The 27853-nt window shown below is 41.6% G+C and overlaps 1 protein-coding gene across 3 annotated transcripts in view; it reads right to left on the bottom strand.

Moving 5' to 3' along the window:
* Positions 1-21989, bottom strand: part of LOC148368498 (neuropilin-2-like) — a 167376-nt gene extending 145387 nt beyond the window's left edge. For all 3 annotated transcript variants that reach the window (XM_088330522.1, XM_088330521.1, XM_088330523.1), the window contains exon 1: positions 21553-21989. In XM_088330522.1, the coding sequence (XP_088186648.1) occupies positions 21553-21628 (76 nt within the window). In that variant the 5' untranslated portion in view covers positions 21629-21989. The remainder of the gene's footprint in view (positions 1-21552) is intronic.
* Between the last annotated feature and the right edge of the window lie 5864 nt (positions 21990-27853).

Here is a 27853-nt window from a genome sequence, read left to right as displayed (position 1 = left end):
CAGTCACTATTTCTCTTTCTTATCTATTTTGTTTCTCACATTCTCTCTCTCTCTCTCTCTTACTCCTTCTCTCTCTCTCTCTCTCCCTCTCTCTTGCTTTCTCCTACATTCTTTCTCCCCTTCCCTCTTTCTCTCATTCCCTTTTCTCTCCTTCTCTCTTTTCTATCTTTCTCTTTGGATTTCTTTCTTCCTCTCTTCCTTTGTCCCTTCAGTCACTATTTCTCTTTCTTATCTATTTTGTTTCTCACATTCTCTCTCTCTCTCTCTCTCTCTCTTACTCCTTCTCTCTCTCTCTCTCTCTCTCCCTCTCTCTTGCTTTCTCCTACTTTCTTTCTCCCCTTCCCTCTTTCTCTCATTCCCTTTTATCTCCGTCTCTCTTTCCTATCTTTCTCTTTGGATTTCTTTCTTCCTCTCTTCCTTTGTCCCTTCAGTCACTATTTCTCTTTCTTATCTATTTTGTTTCTCACATTCTCTCTCTCTCTCTCTCTCTTTCTCACTCCTTCTCTCTGTCTCTCTCTCTCTCCCTCTCTCTTGCTTTCTCCTACTTTCTTTCTCCCCTTCCCTCTTTCTCTCATTCCCTTTTATCTCCTTCTCTCTTTTCTATCTTTCTCTTTGGATTTCTTTCTTTCTCTTTCTTCCTTTGCCCCTTCAGTCACTATTTCTCTTTTTTTTCTATTTTGTTTCTCACATTCTTTCTCTTTCACTTTCATTCTCTCTCTCTCTCTCTTTTCCCCTCTTTCCTTGTCCCACACTGTCTCTTTTTCTCCCCCTCTCTTCGTCTTTTGTTCTATCCTGTGCATTTAAGCACAACTCTTTAATCAGTTTTCCTTTCACCAGGAATCTCCGCCGGGATCCTTGGGACAGTCTTCTGTCCGGTATCGTTTTGCCTCCAGCTTCGCCGCCACGTCGGTTATTAACGCGTGGATCGAGTAATATTTCTGTTTTTTCCCATAAATGCCAGTCACAGAGGAATCCTCTCATCTTGGACGCCGATAAAACTGAAAATGTTTATAGCAAAAGTAATAAAAGATGCATCGAAGGCACAGTCCTTAGGGGTGTGTGGAAGAGGAATTACTCGATACCGGGGGTGGGAAAAGTACAGCCCGCGGGCTACATGCGGTCCCTCGGGTGTTTTAATCCGGCCCGACAATATATAGAATGTTCAAAAAGTACTACAAATTAAAGGACAGTGTTACGCTCAAGAACGTAGTTTATATATTGTCTCGGTTTTTCTGTATATATACTTCAAAAACACTTGTTTGCACCTTGTCACGGCGCCCAATTGGCCCCGCCTTTTGACCGATTGGCTTTCCGTCTATTTAAGATCAGTGCTCTCTCTCTTCCTTTGTCAGTCCATCAATGAACCTCTGCCCTGCAAGACGTGGGTTTTGACAAGGCCCTGTTTCTGTTGGTATTTCCTGTCCGGTATTGTTCCCGTTTATTTTGTCCCGTTGTTTAATATCGGTTTCCAGTTTTGTTCCTGTCTAGTCTGTCCTGTTTAATTTTGATATCCTGTTTTGATATCAATCCTGTCAGTCTCGTTTAATATCGGTTTCCAGTTTATTTCCCGTCTAGTTTGTCCTGTTTAATTTTGATATCCTGTTTTGATATCAATCCTGTCCGTCCTGTTGTTTAATATCGGTTTCCAGTTTCGTTCCCGTCTTGTTTGACCTGTTTAATTTCGATTCCCTGTTTTGATATCAATCCTCTCTGTCCCGTTGTTTAATATCAGTTTCCAGTGTCGTTCCTGTCTAGTTTGCCCTGTTAAATTTCGATATCCTGTTTTGATATCAATCCTGTCGGTCTCGTTGTATAATATCGGTTTCCAGTTTCTTTCCTGTCTAGTTTCTCCTGTGTAATTTCAATATCCTGTTTTGATATCAATCCTGTCCATCCCGTTGTTTAATATCGGTTTCCAGTGTCGTTCCTGTCTAGTTTGTCCTGTTAAATTTCGATATCCTGTTTTGATATCAATCCTGTCCGTCCTGTTGTTTAATATCGGTTTCCAGTTTCGTTCCCGTCTTGTTTGACCTGTTTAATTTCGATTCCCTGTTTTGATATCAATCCTCTCTGTCCCGTTGTTTAATATCAGTTTCCAGTCTCACTCACCATTTGTCAGTCCGTCAACGAACCTCTTCGCCCACAAGATGTGGGTTTTGAGTCAGTCCTGTTTCCTGTTGGTATTCCCTGTTCGGTATGGTTCCCGTTTATTTTGTCGTGTTTAATATCGGTTTCCAGTTTTGTTCCCGTCTAGTTTGTCCTGTTTAATTTTGATATCCTGTTTTGATATCAATATATCGGATTGAATTTGGATTGATATGGGATTTTGATACGAATACGGAAGTGGATCGTTGCGGGCGATGGCGGTGCCAGGTACGGAAAAAAAGGTCGATAGCCGGGACAGGAGAGCAAAAACGTGGTCGGGTAAGAAACAGGTCGTAAGCCGGGACGGGAGAGCAGACGTGGTCGGAATCAAAATGGGTTGTAATTCGGGACGGGAAAGCAGACGTGGCCGGAGACAAACGGGAGCAAAAACGGGAAAGGCGGGAGTCACGGTCGAAAAGGAGGTTTCCAGTTTCGTTCCCGTCTAGTTTGACCTGTTTAATTTTGATATCCTGTTTTGATATCAATATATCGGATTGATATCGGATTTTGATACGAATACAGAAGTGGATCGTTGCGGGTGATGACGGTGCCAGGGACGGAAAAACAGGTCGATAGCCGGGACAGGAGAGCAAAAACGTGGTCGGGGTCAGAAACAGGTCATAAGCCAGGACGGGAGAGCAGACGTGGTCGGGATCAAAATGGGTTGTAAGTCGGAGCAGGAGAGCGGACGTGGTCGGAATCAAAACGGGTTGTAAGTCAGGACGGGAGAGCGGACGTGGTCGGGATCAAAATGGGTTGCAAGTCGGGACGGAAGAGCGGACGTGGTCGGAATCAAAATGGGTTGTAAGTCGGAGCAGGAGAGCGGACGTGGTCGGGATCAAAACGGGTAGTAAGTGGGACGGGAGAGCAGACGTGGTCGGAATCAAAACAGGTTGTAAGTCGGGACGGGAGAGCAGACGTGGTCGGGATCAAAACGGGTAGTAAGTGGGACGGGAGAGCAGACGTGGTCGGGATCAAAATGGGTTGTAAGTCGGGACGGGAGAGCGGACGTGGTTGGAATCAAAACGGGTTGTAAGTCGGGACGGGAGAGCGGACGTGGTCGGGATCAAAATGGGTTGTAAGTCGGAGCAGGAGAGCGGACGTGGTCGGGATCAAAACGGGTAGTAAGTGGGACGGGAGAGCAGACGTGGCCGGAATCAAAACGGGTTGTAAGTCGGGACGGGAGAGCGGACATGGTCGGGATCAAAACGGGTAGTATGTGGGACGGGAGAGCAGACGTGGTCGGGAGCAAAACGGGTAGTAAGTGGGACTGGAGAGCAGACGTGGTCGGAATCAAAATGGGTTGTAAGTCGGGACGGAGAGCGGACGTGGTCGGGATCAAAACGGGTCGTAGCCGGAGACAAACGGGAGCAAAAACGGGACAGGCGGGAGTCAGGGTCGAAAAGGCGGTTTGCATATGGACTGAGGACAGGGTTGAAATAGGGAAAGGGAACCAATCAGAGCCCGCTGGGATCCCGTAAAACTTCAAAAAGCATCACTCGGGTTTTTTTTTCCCCGATTCTGGCAAACAAACACAGAACATGACAGCTAGCAGCAAAGACAGCTTTCTTTTCCTCAGTCTTCTGACCAGTCTCTTTTTGCATCCGTTTGAAGTGTAACAGACCCCTCAAGCTTTGACATTTCTGCCTCTATTGTGCTGAAAAGGCGCACTTAAAATTCTTTGACATTTAAGGGAGGGAAAGAGAGAGCGATAAACAGATAGGGAGAACAAGGGAGACGGAGTAACAGTGAGAGAAAAAGAGAGAGCAGAATAGAGATAGGAATGGAGAAGAATATGGAGAGAAAAAGAAAGTGAAAAAAGAGAAAGATAAAAAAAATAAGAGAAGTGAATCGACAGAAAGAAAAAGAGTCGGCGGGAGAAAAAGAGACAAAGTGAGGTGAGAGAGAGAGAGAGAAGGAGAGATAGGTCGAAAAAGGGAAAGAAAGAGGGTGAGTAAGAAAGAGAAAAATAGAAAGAAAGAGAATTAAAGTGTAAATTAGAGAGAAAAAAATAGAAAAAGAACAGGACAGAGAAAAAGAAAGAGTTAGAGAGTGGGAGCGAAATAGGGAAAAGAGAAAAAGAGAGAGAAAGAGAGCGAGGGAAAGAGAGAGCGATAAACAGAGAACAAGGGAGACGGAGTAACAGTGAGAGAAAAAGAGAGCAGAATAGAGATAGGAATGGAGAAGAGGGGGAAATGAATATAGAGAGAAAAAAAGTGTAAAAAGAGAAAGATAAAAAGAATAAGAGAAGTGAAACGACAGAAAGAAAAAGAGTCAGCAGGACAAAAAGAAAGTGAGAGAGAGAGTGAAAGAGAGAGAGGTCGAAAAAGGGAAAAAAAGAGGGTGAGAAAGAAAGAGAAAAATAGAAAGAAAGAGAATTAAAGTGTAAATTAGAGAGAGAAAATAGAAAAAGAGCAAGACAGAGAAAAAGAAATAGTTAGAGAGTGAGAAAGAAACAGAAAAAAAGAGAGAGAAAGAGAGAGTGAACAGGAGAAAGAAAAAGAGGGAGAAATAAATCAAAACCCTAATTCTGTCAGCCTCTGGCTTCCTCTCATTCCACGCCAGACTTCTGCCTAACATGCCTGACTCCCCATTTCCCGTAAAACAAAAGGCCTGTGTCAGAAACGTTACGCGATTGGGTCCTGATCCTGTTCCGGTTCATGACCAAAACTGGCGGCTGTGTCTATTTCCCCCTACTTTCTCTCATGCATTTAATTTCAATGCTTCAAGTTCAGTTGTGAGGCGATTTCTCAGTGTCGGGTCCGGTCGGATACCGGTCGGATGCAGACACAAAGGAGCCAGCGCCTTATCTTCATAATCTGAGAAAAACCTGCGCTCATTTCTATTAGCCTCCTTATCTGAGAAGGCTATTGTAACACTCTGGGATAAGCGGCAAAAGGCTGATAAATCCTTCAATCATTCCCAGAGTCAGCATCCTCCTCCACACCATCTTAATTAAAAAGTGCTATCGTTCACAGTGAAGGGAACGGGTGGGGCGGGTGAACAGTACCCCTCATTGGTTCATTCCAGAGCTTTAATCTCAGTGGACTGGACTCAAGGAGAGGATGTGGAGGAGTGAGGGAGAAGGGAGTTCCTCTCGTAGGTTTTCTTTACCGAGGGTGGGCGGATCGATACCAAAACGATATTGTTTTGGGAGCTTAGTAACAGTTACTCACTCAGTGTTCTGGTTTTCCCGCGTCCTAAACGCATGATTTTTGCTGGGGACGCATTGTCCTCAAATCAACGTGCGTCCCCGGGACGCAACTTTTTGGACACCAAATTGTCATTATCATTTTTTAACAAAAATTTACCGCACTCCAAACTTTTCGTCCGGCAGATCCGCCATTGTTTTGTCAGTCCATCAACGAACCTCTGCCCCGCAAGACGTGGGTTTTGACTCCTGTTTCCTGTTTGTCCTGTTTCCTGTTGGTATTTCCTGTCGAGTATTGTTCCCGTTTATTTTGTCCCATTGTTTAATAGGTTCCAGTCTCACTCACCGTTTGTCAGTCCGTCAACGAACCTCTTTGCCCGCAAGATGTGGGTTTTGACTCTGTCCTGTTTCCTGTTGGTATTTCCTGTCTAATATGGTTCCTGTTTATTTTGTCCTGTTTAATATCGGTTTCCAGTTTCGTTCCCGTCTAGTTTGTCCTGTTTAATTTCTATATCCTGTTTTGATATCAATCCTGTCTGTCCCGTTGTTTAATATCGGTTTCCAGTTTCGTTCCCGTCTAGTTTGACCTGTTAAATTTCGATACCCTGTTTTGATATCAATCCTCTCTGTCCCGTTGTTTAATATCAGTTTCCAGTCTCACTCACCGTTTGTCAGTCCGTCAACGAACCTCTTCGCCCGCAAGATGTGGGTTTGACTCGGTCCTGTTTCCTGTTGGTATTTCCTGTCTGGTATGGTTCCTGTTTATTTTGTCCTGTTTAATATCGGTTTCCAGTTTCGTTCCCGTCTAGTTTGTCCTGTTTAATTTCTATATCCTGTTTTGATTTCAATCCTGTCTGTCCCGTTGTTTAATATCGGTTTCCAGTTTCGTTCCTGTCTAGTTTGTCCTGTTTAATTATGATATCCGCTATGAGGAGGATAATAATGGATTGGACCTTGAGAAGGCATTCCAACTGTGACGGGACAGCAAACCACGGAGAATATATGAACTGAAAAATCGGAAGTGATAACCGCTTTGTATTATCAATTAACTGTGATGATTAAAACTGAATGAATATCTAGATTTTTAGCATATATTTGTCGCCGATTTCCAATTTCAACCTGGATAACACTAAATTTTGGGGAGCCATAGATCTCTGTCGGGACCCATAGATTTTTGAGCATGCGAGTCCCCGGGACCCATCACTTTTTACAGCTCAAATGAACACTGCTCACTTCTCATCTTTCATGGCCTTGACACATCTCGCCTTGACTACTGTCATCCCGTCCTCTACCGCCTACCTCTAACATTGTCACGAACCAGGACAGGAAACAGGAATGAGAACCCAATAGCGTAACGTACTCACAGTTTATTAGGGAGAGGAGGAATGCACGCAAAAAATATTCACTGGCTGAGCACAACTACATTGCACTTGGCAATGTAGTTGTGCCTTGCTGAAGCAATCACAACTAATGAGTTACATGACCCCAATCCTGAAAAAATGACGTTGTTATTCCCGAGAGAAGCGCCTTGTTGTTGTCGTTTGAGTAGAAAAAAGCTGCAGGGAGGCTAAGAGACATGATACTGCAGTCAGGTAGCGTTGGGGATTAGGTCCCCGTAATTAGTCCCCCCTCCCCCCTTGCAAACGCCTGCAACCATCTGCTTCCCCGATTGATCCATTGAACCATCGATCACAATAGGCAGCACTGTGCATTTAGCTGATTCCTGTTACGCCCATGGGAGGAGCCGGCACACCAGCTTGCGGAAAATGGTGGTCAGAGAGGAGGTTTGCCGGAGACTCGAGCCACGCTATTTCGGCTAATTCAATGGAGTTCACTTCGTTAAATTGGCCACTGTTAGAGAAGAGAGGATGAAGAATGGAAGTAAAGGGGAGAAGAGAAGGTGGGGGGTGGACACGGTCTCCTTTTTAACCGGGTTTTTGTGGCTTCCTTTGAGGGAGAAAATTCCAAATCGGAGAACATGAAAACTAGGCTGAAATGGATTCTGTTGGTTGGTGGAGTCGAAAAAACGAGGGGAGGGCGATACTGGGAATTTTTGTAGCGATACCATCCAAGTAAATGCATATTAGTATCCATGAATACTGATCCGATACCGATACTTTCTGTTAGGAAATAAATATTAAAATGTAGCGTTTACCAAGTTGTTCCAATGAGTTATCTGACTCCATTAACCAAACACAACCTGCATTCTCCTAACAATTCGTGCTCTTTTCTTGATGGGAACATTTGTACAAGAGACCAGCATTTTGACACGGGGGCAGATTTAATTTCCTTAAACAATTTAACTAAGTGAACTCCATCGAATTAGCCGAAACAATTTAACTAAGTGAACTCCATCGAATTAGCCGAAATAGTGTGGCTCGAGTCTCCGTCAAACCTCCTCTCTCCATCTTCTCCTCTGCCCACGTTTTTTTCCGCAAGCTGGTGTGCCGGCTCCTCCCATGGGCGTAACAGGAAAGCCCCTTTGCCTCGATGTCTGAAACGGTCAAAACATCCCCGAGCGTTTCTACGTCACCGGGGCCGTCTGCCTCGAGAAGTGCGGATTATCTTATCAGCCCTTTGTCCCAGTTCCCCGCTGTTCCTGTAAACATCATTCTTCACTAGGTTGCATTGACCTCGCCCAACAGCTCAGCCAGTGAATATCTTTTGCATTTAAATGTAATTTGTATTTCATCGTATAAAATCCTTTATAGTCAAATGTATAAAATCCTTCAACCTCTGTAGTTAGTTTATATACGTGATAACACAGTGCAAAAATTTTAGGGACTAAAAATCTTTCATTTTTTATTAAATAACTGTCAGGACCAGAACGGAGACAGGACCCACTTGCGTTACGTTTCTCTCAGTTTTATTGGAAAAAGGAAAGGGTTCACCCATGATCCGGGTGTCACTGGGCGCGGGAAGCGGGTCGCTCCGAACGCGGAAGTGTCGGGAACAGAAAAATGGGTCGGTAACCGGGACGGGAGAGCGAAAACATGGTAGGATGAGAAACGATTCGAAAGCCAGGAGAGGAGAGTAGACGTGGTCGGGATAAAAAAAACAGGTCGAAGCCGGGGAATAGACGGGAGCATAACAGGTGGGAGTCAGAGTCGAAAAGGGCTTGCCTGGAGTAAACTGAGGTTCGCAGACGGACTGACAACAGGTGACAGAAAGGGAGTGGGTTTAAATAGGGACAAGGAAGCAATTGCACGATTTCAATCCACTGTGAGTACGTTACGCGATTGGGTTCTCCATTCCTGTTTCCTGTTCGTGACAATTTTTAGAGGTAGGCGGTAGAGGACGGGATGACAGTAGTCAAGGCGAGATGTGTCAAGGCTATGAAAGATGAGTAGTGAGCAGTGTTCATTTGAGCTGTGAAAAGTGATGGGTCCCGGGGACTGGCATTTTGGAGTAGCCCAACGATTCATATAACAAAAATTCCGGCCCAATCAGGACTCTCCTGGGACAATACAGATTTTCGATACGAGTCCCCATCCGGAATAATGGGTTTTGAGAATCTCCCATCCGGAATACATGGGCCCATTCATTGCTATGGGTAGTCATGGAAACCAGGGCTTTTTCAGAGGTTAGTAGGGACTAAGCAGGGACTGTCCAGGGTGGCTTGAGGGGGCCCAACCCACATTACCTTTAACCATAGGTTAATGGGGAATTCCAAAGAGTGTATGCTAGGGAGAGGATGCTAACAGCTATGTGCGCCGCTAGCAAAGTAGAAGGAGAGAAGGAGATAAAAGAGAAGGGGAGAAAGAGGGAAGGGGAGAACGAGAGTAGGGGGAAGCAATAGCATAGCCAGCCCAAATATTAGCGCAAGCTAGCTGTTAACACTGTTGGTGATTAGTTTAGCGCAAGCTAGCTTTAAACACTGTCGGCAATGGGTTGGGCTGGCCAAGTATTAGCGCAAGCTAGCTGTCGGCAATGCCTACTTCTTCATAGTAAAAAAATGTGGTCATGGCTATATTTTAACGACTTCATATTTACAAATTATGCTAATGGCTTGATGTTAATGACTTATGCTAATAGATACCTGCTAAAATGTGATGTTAAGGGCTAAATGCTAACTTTTTCATGCTAAAAAATGTTGGTAATGGCAATATTTTAACGACTTCATATTTACAAACTATGCTAATGGGCACATGTTGATGAGTTATGCTAATGGGTACATGCTAAAAAGTGATGCTAATGGTTGAATGCTAACTGCTTCATGCTAAAAAATTATGCTAATGGCCACATGCTAACGAATCAGCAAAATGAATGGGCTCAATGGATTCCGGATGGGCCAACTCAAATCGAACTTCCCATTCTATTTGAACATGTATATTTTAAACAGTGTAAAAGTGTAATAACTGTGTTATTACTATGTTATTACCATGAATGTGAGTTTTAGACCTCCACAAAGCATATCCTTGTTGCTAACGATTATGGTCCCATCCGAAATTAACTTGCCAGTACCGGGTGGGGGGGGGGGGGGGGGGGGGGGGGGGGGGGTTGGGGGGCGGAATCCCCCCACAGAACCAAGTTAAAAATGACAAATACATCTCTCTGAGTTAAAAACTTGATGCTAACTCATAATGCTAACGACTCAACGCTACCGGTTCTCTACCGACATCTGCCGGATCAATCACAACTCTTACAATTGCCGCGGGAATTGTCTAGTTATTTATATACTATTTATATACTCTTTACTGACAGTGTGTTACTTTGAAGACGAGAAGTAGTCATGGATGCTAATGGAAAAGCATATCAAGCAATTGAAGTATTGTGTAAAAGAAGGTGGGACACAGTTGTCCCCCCGTTTATCAATTATATCTAAAACCCCGCCTTCCCTCCGTTGAATTCGCTGTGTGTTTTCGTCCGCCATGGTTGTTGATTTCTGTTCGTCCAATCGATGACGTACAGGTTGCATGAATGAGAGAAGCGTTAGACAAAAACGAGCTACAGGTTGAAATATGTCCACTGCCGAAGCCAGGTGCCTCAGGTGTACTTGTATTTTTTTCTTTCTGTTTATCTCTTGTTCCTCTTTTTCTCTTTCTCTCTCCCTGTGTCTTTTTACCTTCTTTTACTCTCTTATTTCCCTTTTCTCACTCTTTTCTGTCTCTCTCTCTCTCTTCCTCCCTTTGTAGTTCACTCTTTCTCTCTTTCTCTTTCATTTTATCTGTCTCTTGTTCCTCTTTGTCTCTTTTTCTCTCTGTGTTCTTTTACCTTCTTCTGCTATCTTTTTTCCTTTTCTCTCTCTTTTCTCTCTTTCTCTCTCACACTATTCCTCCTTTTTCCTTCATTCTCTACCTCTTTCTCTTTCACTCTATCTGTCTCTTGTTTTCTCTTTCTTTGCTCCTCTTTGTCTCTTTCTCTCTTTCTGTGTCTTTTTACCTTCTTTTACTTTCTTTTTTACTTCCCTTTCTCTCTTTCTTCTCTCCCCCCTCTCTCTCTTTCTCACTCTCTTCCTCCCCTTTTCATTCACTCTTTTTCTCTTTCTCTTTCACTGTATATGTCTCTTGATTTCTCTTTCCTTGTTCCTCTTTGTCTCTTTTTCTCTCTGTGTCCTTTTACCTTCTTTTGCTCTCTTCCTTGTTTCCATTTTCTCTCTCTTTTCTCTCTCTCTCTTGCTTCCCCCTACTCTCTTTCTCCCCTTCCCTCTTTCTCTCCTTCTCTTTTGTCTCCTTCTCTCTTATCTCTCTTTCTCTTTGGATTTCTTTCTCTTCCTTTGCCCGTTCAGTCACTATTTCTCTTTTTTATCTGTTTCTTTTCTCACATTCTCTCTCTCTTGCTTTCTCTCTCTCCCTCTCTCTTTCTCCCTTTCTCTCTTTCCTTGTCCCACTCTCTCTTTTTCACTCCCCCTCTTTTTCTTTCTCTCTCATCTACTCCTCCAGCTTTATCGTCTCACATCGCCCACGCTAGCAAAACAATAACTCCGAGTGGCTCTCATCTACGGCGCCTCCCCCAGGCCATTAAAATAAAGCCACGTGAAAGAGCCAGCCCCGGTCTATTTCGGGAGGCTGTTTGCATACCTGACTCCGACCGAAAGGGCCACTCGGCCAAGTCATTCCGAGACCCGACCCACCGAGGGAAAAATGAGAAGCGGTGCCGGTGTTTGAAGCCGGTGTTTGAAAAACAAATGATTAACGTAGCGCGGCCAACTCTGGGAGAAATGCGATAGCATGGGAGGAGGCGGCGCGCACTCCCACTCAATAAACATGCAAATGAGAAGCTTAATGGAGGGAATATTAATCCTGGTGGTTCTGCTAATTTCTTCATACGTTAGCTAGGCAAGCTAGCACACAGTTTCTCTGCGTTTCGAGTGGTGGGCGGGCTCATCGGGGGCATTAGGGATTCAGTGTCTTGCCCGAAGACACTTCGACGTATAACACCAAGGAGCCGGGAATCGAACCTGCGACCTCTTGATCCGAAGACGAGTGCTCTACCGGTCACGGTTGCCACGGTAATTGGCGTGTGGCACCAGCTGCGGCTTATTGATACATTGGCTTCCCGTCTATTTAAGCTCAGTGCTCACGCTTCCTTTGTCAGTCCGTCAACAAACCTCTGCCCCGCAGGACTTGGGTTCTGACTCGGTCCGGTTTTCCTGGTGGTATTTCCTGTCCGGTATTGTTCCCGTTTATTTTTTTTGTCCTGTTTAGATCAATTTCCAGTTTCATTCCAGTCTATTTTTGTCCTGTTTATTATTCTCTCCAGTTTTTGTTCCCGTCTAGTTTCTCCTGTTTATTTCGATATCTTGTTTCATTATCATTCCTGTCTGTCCCGTCCAGTCAGGTATCGACCCCATCTGTCCGATATCTGCTCGGGATTCGATATCGTAAGTCTCTGGATTCCTGTCTTTCCACGCCAGACCGCTACCAGTTTCGTTCCCGTCTAATTTGTCCTGTTTAATTTCGATACCCTGTTTTGATATCAATCTTGTCAGTCCTGTTGTTTAATATCCGTTTCCAGCTTCATTCCCCTCTAGTTTGTCCTGTTTAATTTAATATTCTGTTTTGATATCAATCCTGTCTGTCGTGTTGTTCAATATCGGTTTCCAGTTTCGTTCCCGCCTAGTTTATACTGTTTAATTTTGATACCCGGTTTTGATATCAATCTTCTCTGTCCTGTTAATCAATATCGGTTTCCAGTTTCGTTCCCGTCTAGTTTGTCCTGTTTAAGTTCGATATCCTGTTTTGATATCAGTCCTCTCTGTCCCTTTGTCTAATATCGGTTTACAGTTTTGTTCCCGTCTAGTTTATCCTATTTAATTTTGATACCCTGTTTTGATATCAATCCTGTCTGTCCTGTTGTTCAATATCGGTTTCCAGTTTAATTCTGGTCTAGTTTGTCCTGTTTAACTTCGAAATCCTGTTTTAATATCAATCCCGTCTATCCCGTTGTTTAATATCGGTATCCAGTTTTGTTCCCATCTAGTTTGTCCTGTTGAATTTCGATACCCTGTTTTGATATCAATCCTGTATGTCCCGTTGTTTAATATCGGTTCCCAGTTTCATTCCCTTCTAGTTTGTCCTGTTTAAGGTCGATATCCTGTTCTGATATCAAACCTGTCTTTCCCGTCCTGTCCGGTATCGACCCCATCTCTCCGATATCAACTCAGGCAATTGGTATCGATCTCGTCGGCCTCCGGCTTCCTATCATTCCACGGCAGACTGCTGCCTAACGAAAGGCTTGTGTGAGAAACGTCACGCATTTGGGTCCTGATCCTGTTCCATTCTCGCCAACAAAAGCCAGGCTTCAATTCCTTATTAAAAATCACCTTTCCTCCCGAGTCCTCACAGATAAAATATGCCAGTCCGTCGCAAAAGTCAAGCTCTTCTTCGTCCCCGGATCGAATTCCGAGGGGACAAAACGTCTTTTGAAAGAGTCCCTCGTGTGCACGGGAGCCCCCGCTCACAAGGGAGACACTGTCTGTGGATTCACTCTCACTTCTCGAACCCTGATCTATTCTGTCTCCGTCCATTTTACCTCAGCGACCCGGCGGGCTTTGATGTGGCCCTCTGCCCCTCCCAGCCCCCCCTTGAGTCCCACCATAAAGTCTTTGCGGCAGGTCTCAAAGAGCACATACACAAGCGTGTCTGGATCACCCTTTCAGGGGGGTATATGTAACAAAGGAACGAGGACTCTAAGGCACAGGTGTCAAACAGGCGGCCCGCGGGCCAGATCAGGCCCGCTAAGGGATTGAATCCGGCCCGCGAGACAACACTCAGAGAAGCGCAAGAGAAAAACAAGCTGCAGGTTGAAGTATGTCGACTTGATGTTGCCAAAGCCAGGTGCCTCGAACAAATGCTGTACTTATATTTCTTTCTTTCCCTCATTTCTCTCTCTCTTCCTCCCTTTTCTCTCACTCTTTCTCTCTCTCTTTCACTCTCTCTGTCTCTCTTTTTCTCTTTCTTTGTTCCTCTTGGTCTTTTTCTGTCTTTTTACCTTCTTTTGCTCTCTTCCTTTTTTCCTTTTCTCTCTTTCTCTCTCTCTCTCTTCCATTTTCCTTCTCTCTTTCTTTCCTTCTCCTTTCCTTTCTTTCCTTCTCTCTTTCGCTCTATTCCTCCTTTTTTCCCTCTGTCACTATTTCTCTTTTTACCTCTTGTTTTTCATGCTTTCTCTCCCTCTCTCGCTCTCTTTCGCTTTTTCTCTCTTTCTCCCTTTCTGTCTTTTTTGTCCTACCTTCTCTATTTCTCTCTCTCTTTCTTTATCTTTTCTTCTTTCTCTCTAATCTACCCTTCCGGCCCCCGGGACAATGCTAGTTCCAAGGTGTGGCCCCCAAGTTAAAATGAGTTTGACACCCCTGCTCTAAGGCGTTATTGATCCTGTTCCTGTTCCTGTTCCCGTTTGTTACTGTTATTTTCTAAAAAAAAACGATTAAAATTTAGTCATTTTTTTACTACACGACTGCTATTAAAGGTCAACAAAAACCAGAAAACATCCATAAATTATTCAGTCGGAAAGAGGGAAATTATAACTTAAGCTCCAGACTTCCTGTGCGGAGTTTGTATGTTCTCCCCGTGCTTGCGTGGGTTTCCTCCCACATTCCAAAAACATACATTTCAGGTGAATTGGCCGGTCCAAATTGTCCCTAGGTGTGAATGAGCGAGTGAGTTGTCTGTCCCCGTGTGCCCTGCGATTGGCTGGCAACCAGTTCAGGGTGTCCCCTGCCCACTGCCCGGAGATGGCTGGGATGGGCTCCAGCCCCCCCGCGACCCTAATGAGGATAAGCGGTACGGCTAATGAGATGAGATGAGATGAGGGCGGTCGTAAATTCATGATCCCGAAGGTGAGAACCACCAGGAAAAGTATGTGTGTCTCTGTGTGCGGAGTCAAACAAAAAAATGGGGTTTGAGTGATACGAGAGATTGGGAAGAGTGCGTCTAGAACAAGGGTGTCAAACTCATTTGAACTCGGGGGCCACACGATAGAAAAAACATTGTCGGGGGGGGCCGGACTAGTAGATTAAAGAGAAAGAAAAAGAGAGGGAAAGAAATAAGAGAAAGAGGGAAGGAAAAGGAGAGAGGGCGGGACAAAGAAAGAAAAAGAGAGAGAGGGAGAGAGCATGAGAAACAAAAGAGATAAAAAGTCCTGAGAGAGGGGGAAAAGAAAAGGTGAGGAAGAAAGAAATCCAAAGAGAAATAGAAAGACAGAAGGAGAGAAAAGAGAAAAGAAAGCGCAAAGGGTAGGAAGAGAGAAAGAGAAAAGAGAGAAAAAGGAAAAATGAAGTTAGAGCAAAAGAAGTTAAAAAGACACAGAGAGAGAAAGAGAAAAAAGCAAGAAAGAAAGAGAAAGAGCAAGAAAGAAAGAGAGAGAGAGCGTGAGAAACAAAAGAGAAAACGTTGTGAAAGAGGGGAAAAGAAAGGGAGAGGAAGAAAGAAATAGAAAGAGAAATAGAAAGACATAAGAGAAGAGAGAAAAGAAAGTGTGAAGAGTAGGAAGAGAGAGAGAGAAAAGAGAGAAAAGGAAAAAAGGAAGTTAGAGCAAAAGAGGTTAAAAGACAAAGAAAGAGAAAGAGACAAAGAGCAACAAAGGAAGAGAAAAAGAGAGACACAGACAGTGAAAGAGACAGAGGCAGAGTGGGAGAAAAGGGGTGGAAAAGAAAGAGCGAGAGAGAGAGAGAGAGAGAGAGAGAGAGAGAGAGAGAGAGAGAGGAACAAAATAGATAAAAAAAGAGAAATAGTGACCCAAGGGGCAAAGGAAGAGAGAGAAAGAAAGAAATCCAAAGAGAAAGAGAGAAAAGAGTGCGGATAAAAGAGAAGGAGAGAAAGCGGGAAGGGGAGAAAGAGAGTAGGGGAAAGCAATAGAGAGAGAGAGAGAAAAAAGAGAGAGAAAGGAAAAGAGAAAATGGGGAAAAAAAGAAGAGAGTAAAAGAAGTTAAAAAGACACACAGAGAGAGAAAGAGACGAAGAACAACAAAGAAAAGAGAAAACAAGAGACAGATAGACTGAAAGACAAAGAGATAGAGAGTGAACGGAAAAGGGACGAAGAGAGTGAGAGAGAGAGAAAAGAGAGAGAAAAGGAAAAAAAGAAGAGAGTAAAAAAAGGTAAAAAGACACACAAAGAGAGAAAGAGACAAAGAGCAACAAAAAAAAGTGAAAACAAGAGACAGATAGACTGAAAGACAAAGAGATAGAGAGTGAACGGAAAAGGGAGGAAGAGAGTGAGAGAGAGAGAAAAGAGAGAGAAAAGGAAAAAAAGAAGAGAGTAAAAAAAGGTAAAAAGACACACAGAGAGAGAAAGAGACAAAGAGGAACAAAGAAAGATAAAACAAGAGACAGACAGACTGAAAGACAAGGAGATATAGAGTGAACAGAAAAGGGAGGAAGAGAGTGAGAGAGAGAGAAAAGAGAGAGAAAAGGAAAAAAAGAAGAGAGTAAAAAAAGGTAAAAAGACACACAAAGAGAGAAAGAGACAAAGAGCAACAAAAAAAAGAGAAAACAAGAGACAGATAGACTGAAAGACAAAGAGATAGAGAGTGAACGGAAAAGGGACGAAGAGAGTGAGAGAGAGAGAAAAGAGAGAGAAAAGGAAAAAAAGAAGAGAGTAAAAAAAGGTAAAAAGACACACAAAGAGAGAAAGAGACAAAGAGGAACAAAGAAAGAGAAAACAAGAGACAGATAGAGAGTGAACGAAAAAGGGAGGACGAGAGTGTGTGAGAGAGAAAAAAGAGAGAGAAAAGGAAAAAAAGAATCAAGTAAAAGAAGGTAAAAAGACACAGAGAGAGAAAGAGACAAAGGGGAACAAAGAAAGAGAAAAAGAGAGACAGAGAGAGTGAAAGCGAGAGAGAGAGAGATAGAGAAAGAGAGAGAAAGAAATACAAGGACAGCGTTTGTGAGAGTCACATGGCTTTGGCAACACCAAGTGGACATATATCAACCTGCAGCTCGTTTTTCTCTCGCGCTTCTCTCAGCGTTGTCTCGCGAACCGGATTCGATCCCTGATCTAATCCAAACTCATTTATAAATCCCAATTTGCGTGCGTGTGCGTTCGTATGTGGCTTATAGATTTCGAAACGGCTCAACCGATTTTCGTGAAAATCGCCACAGGTGTTCTTCGGGCCTCCACAAATGTTTTGAACTCGGTTTCGTGTCAAGGCACCCCAATAAACACCGACTAAACATCTGCCTTTATGTACAAGCGGCTGTGTAGCGCTCTTTAGCGCTCGCTAATGGCAAACCACTACTTTAGGGTATCAGCAATGACTTTTGAAATAAAGTAACTCATAACCGTCACAAATCCCTTTTTCTTGCTCAGTCACTCGCCCAACACACCCGTCTCCGCCACTCGACCAGCGACCTGCGCAGCATTCGGGCTGCTCCCTTCCTGCTTCTCCTTCCTCCGACTCTAATGCGGCTCTTGAGGCAGCCTTTTGGCAGGGAGACTCCAGAAGGAGGGGAGCTTCTTGATCCCCTGCTGCCAAGAAGTCCACATCTGTCTCCCATTAGCGTAGCGGAGGCAGCTAGTAGAAAACCCAAAGAACCAAATACAAACAGACGCACCTTTTGGCGGAGAAGAAGTTGTCAAGGCAACCGTCACCTTCTGCTTGTGACTGACAGCAATAAAATTTGTATAACATTTTATAGATGTTATCCACTCTACATCGGTGGTGCTAAACAGGCGGCCCGCGGGCCGGATAAGGCCCGCTAAGGGATTGGATCCGGCCCGCGAGACAACACTCAGAGAAGCGCAAGAGACAAACAAGCTGCAGGTTGAAATAGGTCCACTTGATGTTGCCAAAGCCAGGTGCCTCAAACAAAGACACTGTACTTATATTTCTCTCTCTCTCACTCACTCTCTCTCTCTCTCTCTTCTCTCTCTCTCTCTCTCTCTCTCTCTTTTTTTCTCTCTCTTTTTCTCTCTCTTTTTCTCTCTCTTTTCCACCCCTTTTCTCCCACAATGTCTCTTTCACTCTTTTTCTCTTCCTTTGTTGTTTTTTGTCTCTTTCTCTCTCTGTGTCTTTTAACCTCTTTTGCTCAAACTTCCTTTTTCCTTTTCTCTCTGTCTCTCTCTCCCTGTGTGCCTGCCTCTCTCTGTCTGTCTGTCTCTCTTTTCCACCCATTTTCTCCCACTCTGTCTCTGTCTCTTTCTCTCTCTCCATCTCTCTTTTTCTCTTATTGTGTTGCTCTTTGTCTCTTTCTCTCTCTGTGTCTTTTTACCTTCTTTTGCTCTAACTTCCTTTTTTTCCCTTTTCTTTTTTTGTCTTTCTCTCTTCCTACCCTTGGCACTTTCTTTTCTTTTCTCTCTCCTTCTGTCTTTCTATTTCTCTTTGGATTTCTTTCTTCCTCTCCCTTTCTTTTCCCCCGCTCTCACGACTTGTTATCTTTTGTTTCTCACGCTCTCTCCTTCTCTCTCTTTCTCTTTCTTCGTCCCGCCCCCTCTCCTTTTCCCTCCCTCGTTCTCTTATTTCTTTATCTCTCTTTTTCTTTCTCTTTAATCTACTCGTCCGGCCCCCGACAGAATGTTTGTTCTATGGTGTGGCCCCCGAGTTCAAATGAGTTCGACACCCCTGGGTTAACTGTTTTATCAGTTGAGTGAATGCAGTTTTACACCCGATCCAACTCACCGCAGCATACAAACTCAACACTGCCCTCTAGCGGCTAGAGAGAGCATTTGGTTTGCATGCAAAAATCACTACTTTTGAGCTGAAGGCTAGCTTCTTTTTCTTTTCTTTTTTTCAACTATTTCTATTTACAATTTCTATTTAAAGGGGACCGTAAACATAGAATTGAATAATAATTTTGAAAGTATGACACTTCACACCTAAACAAAATACCACCCGGGAGAGAAGAAAATGACAAAATGTAATACAAAAAAAAAAGTAGAAATAATTATTATAACACACTCACGAACAAACAAGTATAATAGCACATATCTACTTGACCAGTTGTCTCAGGTAGTGAGAGTTGGATTTCATATTGTTTAAATCTGTTTTTGCTGATAAATGTGACCGGGTTTACATACATATACATAATGTCAAATTCTTAACAAGTTACTTTTAATTTCCTCGAGTAATTCAGTTACTCACTTAGTTACTTTTGGGAAAAAGTCGTGAGAAACTATAACTCATCCCTTTATTGGGATATAAAGCATCTTTGTTTGTCATTTCTTCTAAAGACAAAGACATAGAGAGTGAACGGAAAAGGGAGGAAGAGAGTGAGAGAGAGAGAGAGAGAGAGAGAGAGAGAAAAGACAGAGATAAGGAAAAAAAGAAGAGAGTAAAAGAAGGTAAAAAGATACACGGAGAAAGTGACAAAGAGGAACAGAGAAAGAGAAAAGACAGATAGAGAGTGAACGAAAAAGGGAGGACGAGAGTGTGTGAGAGAGAGAGAAAAGAGAGAGAAAAGGAAAAAAGAAGAGAGTAAAAGAAGGTAAAAAGACACAGAGAGAAAGAGACAAAGGGGAACAAAGAAAGAGAAAATGAGAGACAGATAGAGAGTAAACGAAAAAGGGAGGAAGAGAGTGTGAGAGAGAGAGAGAAAAGAGAGAGAAAAGGAAAAAAGAATCGAGTAAAAGAAGGTAAAAAGACACAGAGAGAGAAAGAGACAAAGGGGAACAAAGAAAGAGAAAAAGAGAGACAGAGAGAGTGAAAGCGAGAGAGACAGAGAGAAAAAGGGAGGAAGAGACTCTTTCTATTTTGTTTTACACTTTTGTTGTGAACACATACTTGAAGGATAATAGCACATATCTACTTGACCAGTTGTCTCAGGTTGAGAGAGTTGGATTTCATATTGTTTAAATCTGTTTTTGATGATAAATGTGACCGGGTTTACCTGTCTCTTCTTGACTTACTGATCAGAAAATGTCAAATTCTTAACAAGTTACTTTTAATTTCCTAGAGTAATTCAGTTACTCACTTAGTTACTTTTTGGAAGTAGTCGTGAAAAACTATAACTCATCCCTTTATTGGGATATAAAGCATTTTTGTTTGTCATTTCTTCTAAAGAGTGAGATTAGATTGTTTTACAGTTTTGTTGTGAACACATACTTGAAGGATAATAGCACATATCTACTTGACCAGTTGTCTCAGATTGGGAGATTTCATTTATTAAACTCACTTTAGATTGTTTGCTGCGGATTGTTATTGTTTACTGTTTATTGAACTGTAAATAGAATCCGGCCCACCAGACAAGGCTCAGAGAAGCGCAAGAGACAAATGAGCTTCAGGTTGTAATATGTTTAGTTGATGTTGTCAAAGCCAAGTGCCTCGAACAAAGATGCTGTGCTTGTATTTATTTATCTCTCTTTCACTCTCGCTGTCTCTTTCTTTGTTCCTCTTTGTTTGTTTTTTCTCTCCCTGTGTCTTTTTACCTTATTTTGCTCTCTCCTTCTTTTTTCCCTATCTCTCTCTTTCTCTTTTTTGCTTTCCCTTTCCTTTTTTACCTTCCTCTCTTTTTCTCCTTCTCCTTCCTCTCCTTCTTTCTTTTCTATTTGTCGTTGGATTTTTTTCTTTATCTCTCGTTTTCTTTCCCTCTCCTCATTATTTTTTCTTTTTATCTCTTTTGTTTCTCATGTTCTCTCTCTCTGTGTCACACTCCCTCTTTCTTTCTCCCTTTCTGTTTTTCCTTGTCCCACACTCACCTTTTCTCTCACTTTCTTTTTCTTATTTCTCTCTTTTTTTTCTCTTTCTCTCTTTCACTCTTTCTCTATTTTCTCTCCTTATCTTTTATCTCCTTTTCTCATTCGGTCTTTCAATTAATTTTTGGATTTCTTTTTTTCTTCCTCTCTCTGTATTTCTCTTTTTATTTCTTTTGTTTCTCATGTTTTCTCTCTTTCTCTCTCTCCCTCTCTCGCCTCTCTTTCTGTCATTCTATTTATATTTGGATTTCTATCTTTCTCTTTCTTCCCCCTCTCTCATTATTTCTGTTTTTATCTCCTTTGTTTCTCATGTTTTCTCTCTCTCCATCTATCTTTCTGTCTTTGTATTTATATTTGGATTTCTTTCTTTCTCTCTCTTTCTCCCTCTGTCACAATTTCTCTTTTCATCTCTTTTGTTTCTCACGTTCTCTCTCGCTCTCTCCTCTCTTTCTGTCATTCTATTTATCTTTGGATTTATTTATTTCTCTTTCTTCCCTCTCTCTCACTATTTCTCTTTTTATCTCCTTTGTTTCTCATGTTTTCTCTCTCTCCATCTATCTTTCTGTCTTTGTATTTATATTTGGATTTCTTTCTTTCTCTCTCTTTCTCCCTCTGTCACGATTTCTCTTTTCATCTCTTTTGTTTCTCACGTTCTCTCTCGCTCTCTCCTCTCTTTCTGTCATTCTATTTATCTTTGGATTTAATTATTTCTCTTTCTTCCCTCTCTCTCACTATTTCTCTTTTTATCTCCTTTGTTTCTCATATTATCTCTCTCTCTCTCTCCATTTCTCTTTCTTTCATTCTATTTATATTTGGATTTCTTTCTTTCCCCCTCTGTCACTATTTCTCTTTTTATCTCTTTTGTTTATCATGTTCTCTCTCTCCCTCCCTCTCTCTTTCTCTGTTTCTCTCTTTCCAAGTCCCACACTCTTTTTATCCCCCTCTCTTTTTCTTATTTCTCTTTCTTTTCCTTTCTCTTTATTCTACTAATAAGTCCAAATGGCGCCCTCGAAGTTTCACAAAGTCAAAGAAAACATGGAAAACAAGATTCTACACGGTGTTTACTGTTTACTTTTGTTGCGTGGAAATACTTAAAGTACAGTAGCATACGTCTACTTGAGCAGTTGTCCCGACGACAGATTGTGACTTTTCTTGAAATTTGAGAGAAAAAAAGAAGAAAAAAAACTCACCTTCTTCTCCTCCGACTTGCAGCAGCACATGAAACAGTGCCAAAAACCACCCAAGCAGCGAGCGCGCTAAATCCATCTCGAAAGATTCGAGAACCGAGTGTTTTTTTGTCAATCTTTCCACTCGTAAACGCTAAAACGTGCTCCGCATCCCTTCCACGAGAAACATAGCGATAATTCCGTGGGAGTGACAACCGCGTGTCACGCGGCAAAAAAAGAGAAAAAAAAGAGAAAAAAAAACGCCTCGAATTTGCTTGAAGTCATCCGGGGGTGTCTGCTCCCTACGTGGGGGTAGTGGGCAGGATCCTCGCGGTGCAGTCCGGATTAGAGGGGCGCCTTAGTGATCCACGCGTGGGTCGCCCCACCGAAAGTCCTCAATGGCGTCGGAACGTGTGAGAGTTACTGGAAGCCGCCGAGTCTGAGACCTGCTCCGTCCCTGGCGTGCGTCTTGTCTGCGTAACAGTTGTGTGTGAGAGAGAGAGAGAGACAGAGAGAGAGAGAGAGAGAGAGAAGTGATATCGCATTACAGTACACTGCGCCTTGGCCCCGCCCACTACAAACCATCGCTCTATTTAGGGGGGAGAGAGAAAGAGAGAGGGGGGGGGGGGCACGCACCCAGGACGCACAGGGTTGGCCGATTTTGGTGATTTTGGTATCGATCTGTGTTGATAAAAATGTGGGGAGAGAGAAGGGAAGAAAGAAGGAAAAAAAGAAATTAAGAAAGAAAGAAGGAAAGACAGAAAGAAAGAAAGAAACAAACAAACAAAAAAATAAAGAAAGAAAGAAAGACAGAAAAGAGAAAAGAAAAAAAAAGAAAAAAAAAGAAAGCAAGAAAAGAAGAAATAGGGAAAGAAAGAAAGAAAGAATGAAAGAAAGAAAAAAAAGAAAGAAAGAAAGTAAGAAAGGTCGAAAGAAAGAAAGAAAGAAAGAAAGAAAGAAAGAAAGAAAGAAAGAAAGAAAGAAAGAAAGAAAGAAAAAGGTCAAAATTAAAGAAGTAAGAAAGAAAGAAAGAAAGAAAGAAAGAAAGAAAGAAAGGTTGAAAGTAAGAAAGTAAGAAAGTAAGAAAGTAAGAAAGGTTGAAAGTAAGAAAGTAAGAAAGTAAGAAAGTAAGAAAGTAAGAAAGTAAGAAAGTAAGAAAGGTTGAAAGTAAGAAAGTAAGAAAGTAAGAAAGTAAGAAAGTAAGAAAGTAAGAAAGTAAGAAAGTAAGAAAGTAAGAAAGAAAGAAATAATAAAAGAAAGGTAGAAAGAAAGAAAAAGGGTCAAAAGTAAGGAAGTAAGAAAGAAAGAAAAAAATAAAGGTTGAAAATAAGAAATCAAGAAATAAAGGACCAAAGTAAGAAAGATAGAAAGAAAGAACAAAAGAAAGATAGAAAGAAAGAAAGAAGATAGAAAGATAGAAAGAAAGAAAGAAAGATAGAAAGATAGAAAGAAGATAGAAAGATAGAAAGATAGAAAGATAGAAAGAAAGAAAGAAAGAAAGAAAGAAAGAAAGAAAGAAAGACAGAAAGAAAGAAAGATAGAAAGAAAGAAAGAAAGAAAGAAAGAAAGAAAGAAAGAAAGAAAGAAAGAAAGAAAGGAAGGAAGGAAGAAAGAAAGAAAGAAAGACAGACAGAAAGAAAGAAAAAAGGTCAAAAGTAAGGAAGAAAGAAAGAAAGAAATAAAGGTTGAAAGTAAGAAAGAAAGAAAGAAAGGTCAAAAGTAAGAAAGAAAGAAAGAAAGAAAAAAAGAAAGAAAGAAAGAAAGAACAAAAGAAAGAACAAAAGAAAGATAGAAAGAAGGTCAAAAGTAAGGAAGTAAGGAAGTAAGAATGAAAGAAAGAAAGAAAGAAAAGTTGAAAGTAAGAAATCAAGAAATAAATGTCAAAAGTAAGAAAGAAAGAAAGAAAGAAAGAACAAAAGAAAGATAGAAAGAAAGAACAAAAGAAAGATAGAAAGAAAGAAAGAAGATAGAACGAAAGAACGAAAGAAGGAAAGAATGAAAGAACGAAAGAAGGAAAGAAGGAAAGAAGGAAAGAAGGAAAGAACGAAAGAACGAAAGAAGGAAAGAAGGAAAGAAGGAAAGAAGGAAAGAAGGAAAGAAGGAAAGAAGGAAAGAAGGAAAGAAGGAAAGAGGGGGATAAAGATGCAGGGAAAAAGAAAGACAAAAATCAGCCAGTGGATCAGGGAAGACATAAAAGGCGCTTCACACTGATAAGATAAAACCTCCCGGGCCTGTTTACAAACAACCGCAAGTAAAAAGACCAGCTCGGGGGCAAGAAAGCAGTCGGCATTGGGGAGGGGCAGGACCCAAACGCCACACACGGTGGCCTTTCTCCGCAGTCCACCTCCAAAACCTTTTGTCGGAATCCCACCACAGCGCCGTCCCCGTCCTCGCCCTGCAATCAACCCCCACTAAATTCAGAGCGCTAACACTCTAATGACACGCTAGCCGGACCAAAATAATCGGCTGAGAAAATTGTGACCCGTGTGCCGCCCTGCCCGGGGCTTGAGTTACCGTGTAATAGAGGGACTATGCGCCGCATCACCAGGATTTGAGTTTGAAACCTTCAGGAAAAAACGATTCAATTATTCAAAGTACTTATCTGACTCCATTAATCAAACACAAACTTGATCCTCCTAACAATGCATGCTCTTTTCTTAATTTAGGGATATTATTGACAAGAGACGGGGGCAGATTTATTTTCTTAATAAATTTTACGAAGTGAATTCCATCGAATTTAGCCAAATTATTGTCGAATGAGTTAATTACAGTGTCAAAAAGGCGGCATTCAGAGATGCACGAGAGAAAAACAAGCTGCAGGTTGAAATGTGTCAACTTGATGTTGCCAAAGCCACTGTACTTGTATTTCTCTCTCTCTCTCTCTCTCTCTCTCTCTCTCTCTCTCTCTCTCTCTCTCTCTCTCTCTCTCTCTCTCTCTCTCTCTCTCTCTCTCTCTCTCTCTCTCTCTTTCTTTTCCTCCATTTTTCTCCCTCTCTCCCGTCTCTTTCACTCTGTGTCTCTTTTTCTTTTCCTCCATTTTTCTCCCTCTCTCTCTCTGTCTCTTTCACTCTCTGTGTCTCTTTTTCTCTTCCTTTATTGCTCTTTGTCTCTTTCTCTCTCTGTGTCTTTAACTTCTTTTGCTTTTGCCTTTTCTCTTTCTCTCTTTGCACTTTATTTTCTCTTTTCTCTCCTTCTGCCTTTCTATTTCTCTTTGAATGTCTTTCTTCCTCTCCCTTTCTTCTCCACCTCTCTCATGACTTTTTATCTTTTGTTTCTCATGCTCTCTCTCTCTCTCTCTCTCTCTCTCTCTCTCTCTCTCTCGCTCCCTCTCTCTCTCTCTCTCTCTCTCTCTCTCTTACTCTCTGTGTCTCTCTTTTTCTCTTCCTTTGTTGCTCTTTGTCTCTTTCTCTCTCTGTGTCTTTTAACCTCTTTTTCTCTAACTTACTTTTTTCATTTTCTCTCTTTTCTCTTTCTCTCTTCGTACCCTTCGCGCTTTCTTTTCTCTTTTCTCTCCTTCTGTCTTTCTATTTCTCTTTGGATTTCTTTCTTCCTCTCCCTTTTCTCTCCCCCTCTCTCATGACTTTTTATCTTTTGTTTCTCACGCTCTCTCCTTCTCTCTTTTTTTCTTTCTTTGTCCCCCCCTCTCTCCTTTTCCCTCCCTCTTTCTCTTATTTTTTTATCTCTCTTTTTCTTTCTCTTTAATCTACTAGTCCGGCCCCCGACAGAATGTTTGATCTATCGTGTGGCCCCCGAGTTCAAATGAGTTCAACACCCCTGGGCTACATTATACACACTGCCCCATTAAGCTCCATTCTGAACGAAGTGTCACGGTTGCCATGGCGCCCAATTGGTCCCAGCCATGTGGCGCCAGGTTCTGTCACGGTTGCCAGGGCACCCAATGGGCCCCGCCCATGGACACCGGCTGAAACGCGTTGACAGATTGCTCCCTGGGATGACTTAAACACGGTCCGTTGAGCCTAGTTTGTCGGAGCCAAAAAATTTTATGTCTTCTCTGATCCACTGGCCAATCTTTGTCTTTCTCCCTCCATCTTTATCTGCCTCTTTCGTTCTTTCCTTCTATCTTTCTATCTTCTTTCTTTTTTTCTTTCTTTCTTTCTTTCTTTCTTTTGACCTTTCTTTCTTTCTTTTTTTCTTTTTTTCTTTCTTTCTTTTTTACTTTCTTTTTTTCTGTCTCTCTTTCTTTCCTTCTTTCTTTTTTCTTTCTTTCTTTTTTACTTTCTTTTTTTCTGTCTCTCTTTCTTTCCTTCTTTCTTTTTTCTTTCTTTCTTTTTTTCTTTCTTTCTTTTTTACCTTTTTTCTTTCTTTATTTTTTACTTTCTTTCTTTCTGTCTTTCTTTCTTTCCTTCTTTCTTTTTTCTTTCTTTCTTTCTTTTTGTCTTTCTTTCTTTCTTTACTTCTTTCTTTCCTTCTTTCTTTTTTTCTTTCTTTCTTTCTTTTGACCTTTCTTTCTTTCTTTTTTCTTTCTTTCTTTTTTTCTTTATTTCTTTCTTTCTTTTTTACTTTCTTTCTTTCTGTCTTTCTTTCTTTCCTTCTTTCTTTTTTCTTTCTTTCTTTCTTTCTTTCTTTTTGTCTTTCTTTCTTTCTTTCCTTCTTTCTTTTTTTCTTTCTTTCTTTCTTACTTTTGACTTTTCTTTCTTTCTTTCATTCTGTCTTTCTTTCTTTCCTTCTTTCTTTTTCTCTTTCTTTCTTTCTTTCTGTCTTTCTTTATTTCTTTTTTCTTTCATTCTTTCTTACTTTTGACTTTTCTTTCTTTCTTTCTTTCATTCTGTCTTTCTTTCTTTCCTTCTTTCTTTTTTTCTTTCTTTCTTTCTTTCCTTATTTCTTTTTTCTTTCTTTCTTTCTTTCTTACTTTTGACTTTTCTTTCTTTCTTTCTTTCTTTTATACTGTGTGTGTTATTCCAAGTCCTGTGACTCTCCGTCTTTTCGCGTGTTTCGATCCTGTTTTATTTTCGACCCGTTCTGTTTAATTTCAATCTACTTCCGCGACCATCGATCCCCTGAATCGAATGTTCCCGCATTCCTCTTCTCCCCAATAAATCGTGAGTAACGTTACGCGATTGGGTTCTCATTTCCGTTTCCTGACCTGGTTCTTGACACGAAGTGGTAGTTTTAAAAAAAAAAAAAACACACAATTCTATTGTCTGAAACAAACACTCTCTGCCTGGACAGTAGATACAAAATGGACTGAACTGATAACCATTATTCCATAACCATTATCTCCGATGCGTGTGTGACTGCCATGACATAAATAATGCACAGGAAACATAATCCTTTGAAATGAGCCAAAGCTTAATACTCTTACATGTAATGGAAAATGAGCATTAACCTAAATATCAACCCTGTGACTTTCAAATGGGGATAAAGGTCACATATCTGCAATATGGCTGCAATTGAAACATTAACTATTATCCCTGGTTTTATGGGGTTTGTTTTTCAATAATTGCTACTGACTCCAAAATACCCAGCACAGTCACATTTTAACGAGTGCCTCATGGATTGTTAATCATACAGAAAACGATGCAACAGAAAGCCATAAGTTTCATTGTATGTGTCATGGTTTGGTGGCGGCAGTACTTCTCATTTGCCGAGAGATGGCAGCATTACCCATTTTCCGGTCCCCCTCCACTGGAGGATTTTTTATTTTATTTAATTGACTATAGGGGATTTGATATAATATAAATTACCGTATTTTCCGCACTATAAGGCGCACCGGGTTATAGGGCGCACCCGGAAAAAATCGTTTTTGGTCCTATATTTGACATACATAAGACGCACCGGATTATAAGGCGCTACAATGGGAACGTCGACAAAACAGTCAGATGGTTCAGTCCAACTTATTAACATTCCCAAAGCTTGCAAAGAAGCAAATACGTGTCTCAGACACATGCGGATGCGGTGTCCGTACGATGTCACTCAAATGCATCGTTCCAAATATCATTCGGAAGGTTAAAGTCTTGGGATTCAAGAAATGCCAACCATTCCTTAGTTTCTATTTTCGCTCGCAACTTTACTGTGCATATGACAATAAACACTCGGAATTGAGTTTAATTTAAAAATAAACACTCCATTCCATCCATTATCTGCACTGCTTATCACAGAAACATCGAGTTCAGTCTGAAACAAGATACAGGGAAAATATATAGCTGGAGTAGCTCACCGAAGTCGTTGTGTTCAATAATAATGTGCAGCCATCCGTGAGTTCAGTAAATCCAGGAGAATAAAATATTTACAAATACAGAATAGTAAAAAAATGCTTTCTGTATGCCGTCAACCATTTGCTATAAGCATTCATCTTTTTCGGCCA

This window comes from Urocampus carinirostris, chromosome 3, assembly GCF_059441175.1.
Source record: "Urocampus carinirostris isolate Australia breed hairy pipefish chromosome 3, RoL_Ucar_1.0, whole genome shotgun sequence".
NCBI lineage: Eukaryota > Metazoa > Chordata > Actinopteri > Syngnathiformes > Syngnathidae > Urocampus > Urocampus carinirostris.
The sequence above is the reverse complement of the archived record's forward strand: the minus strand, read 5'-3'. Positions and strand labels throughout refer to the sequence as shown.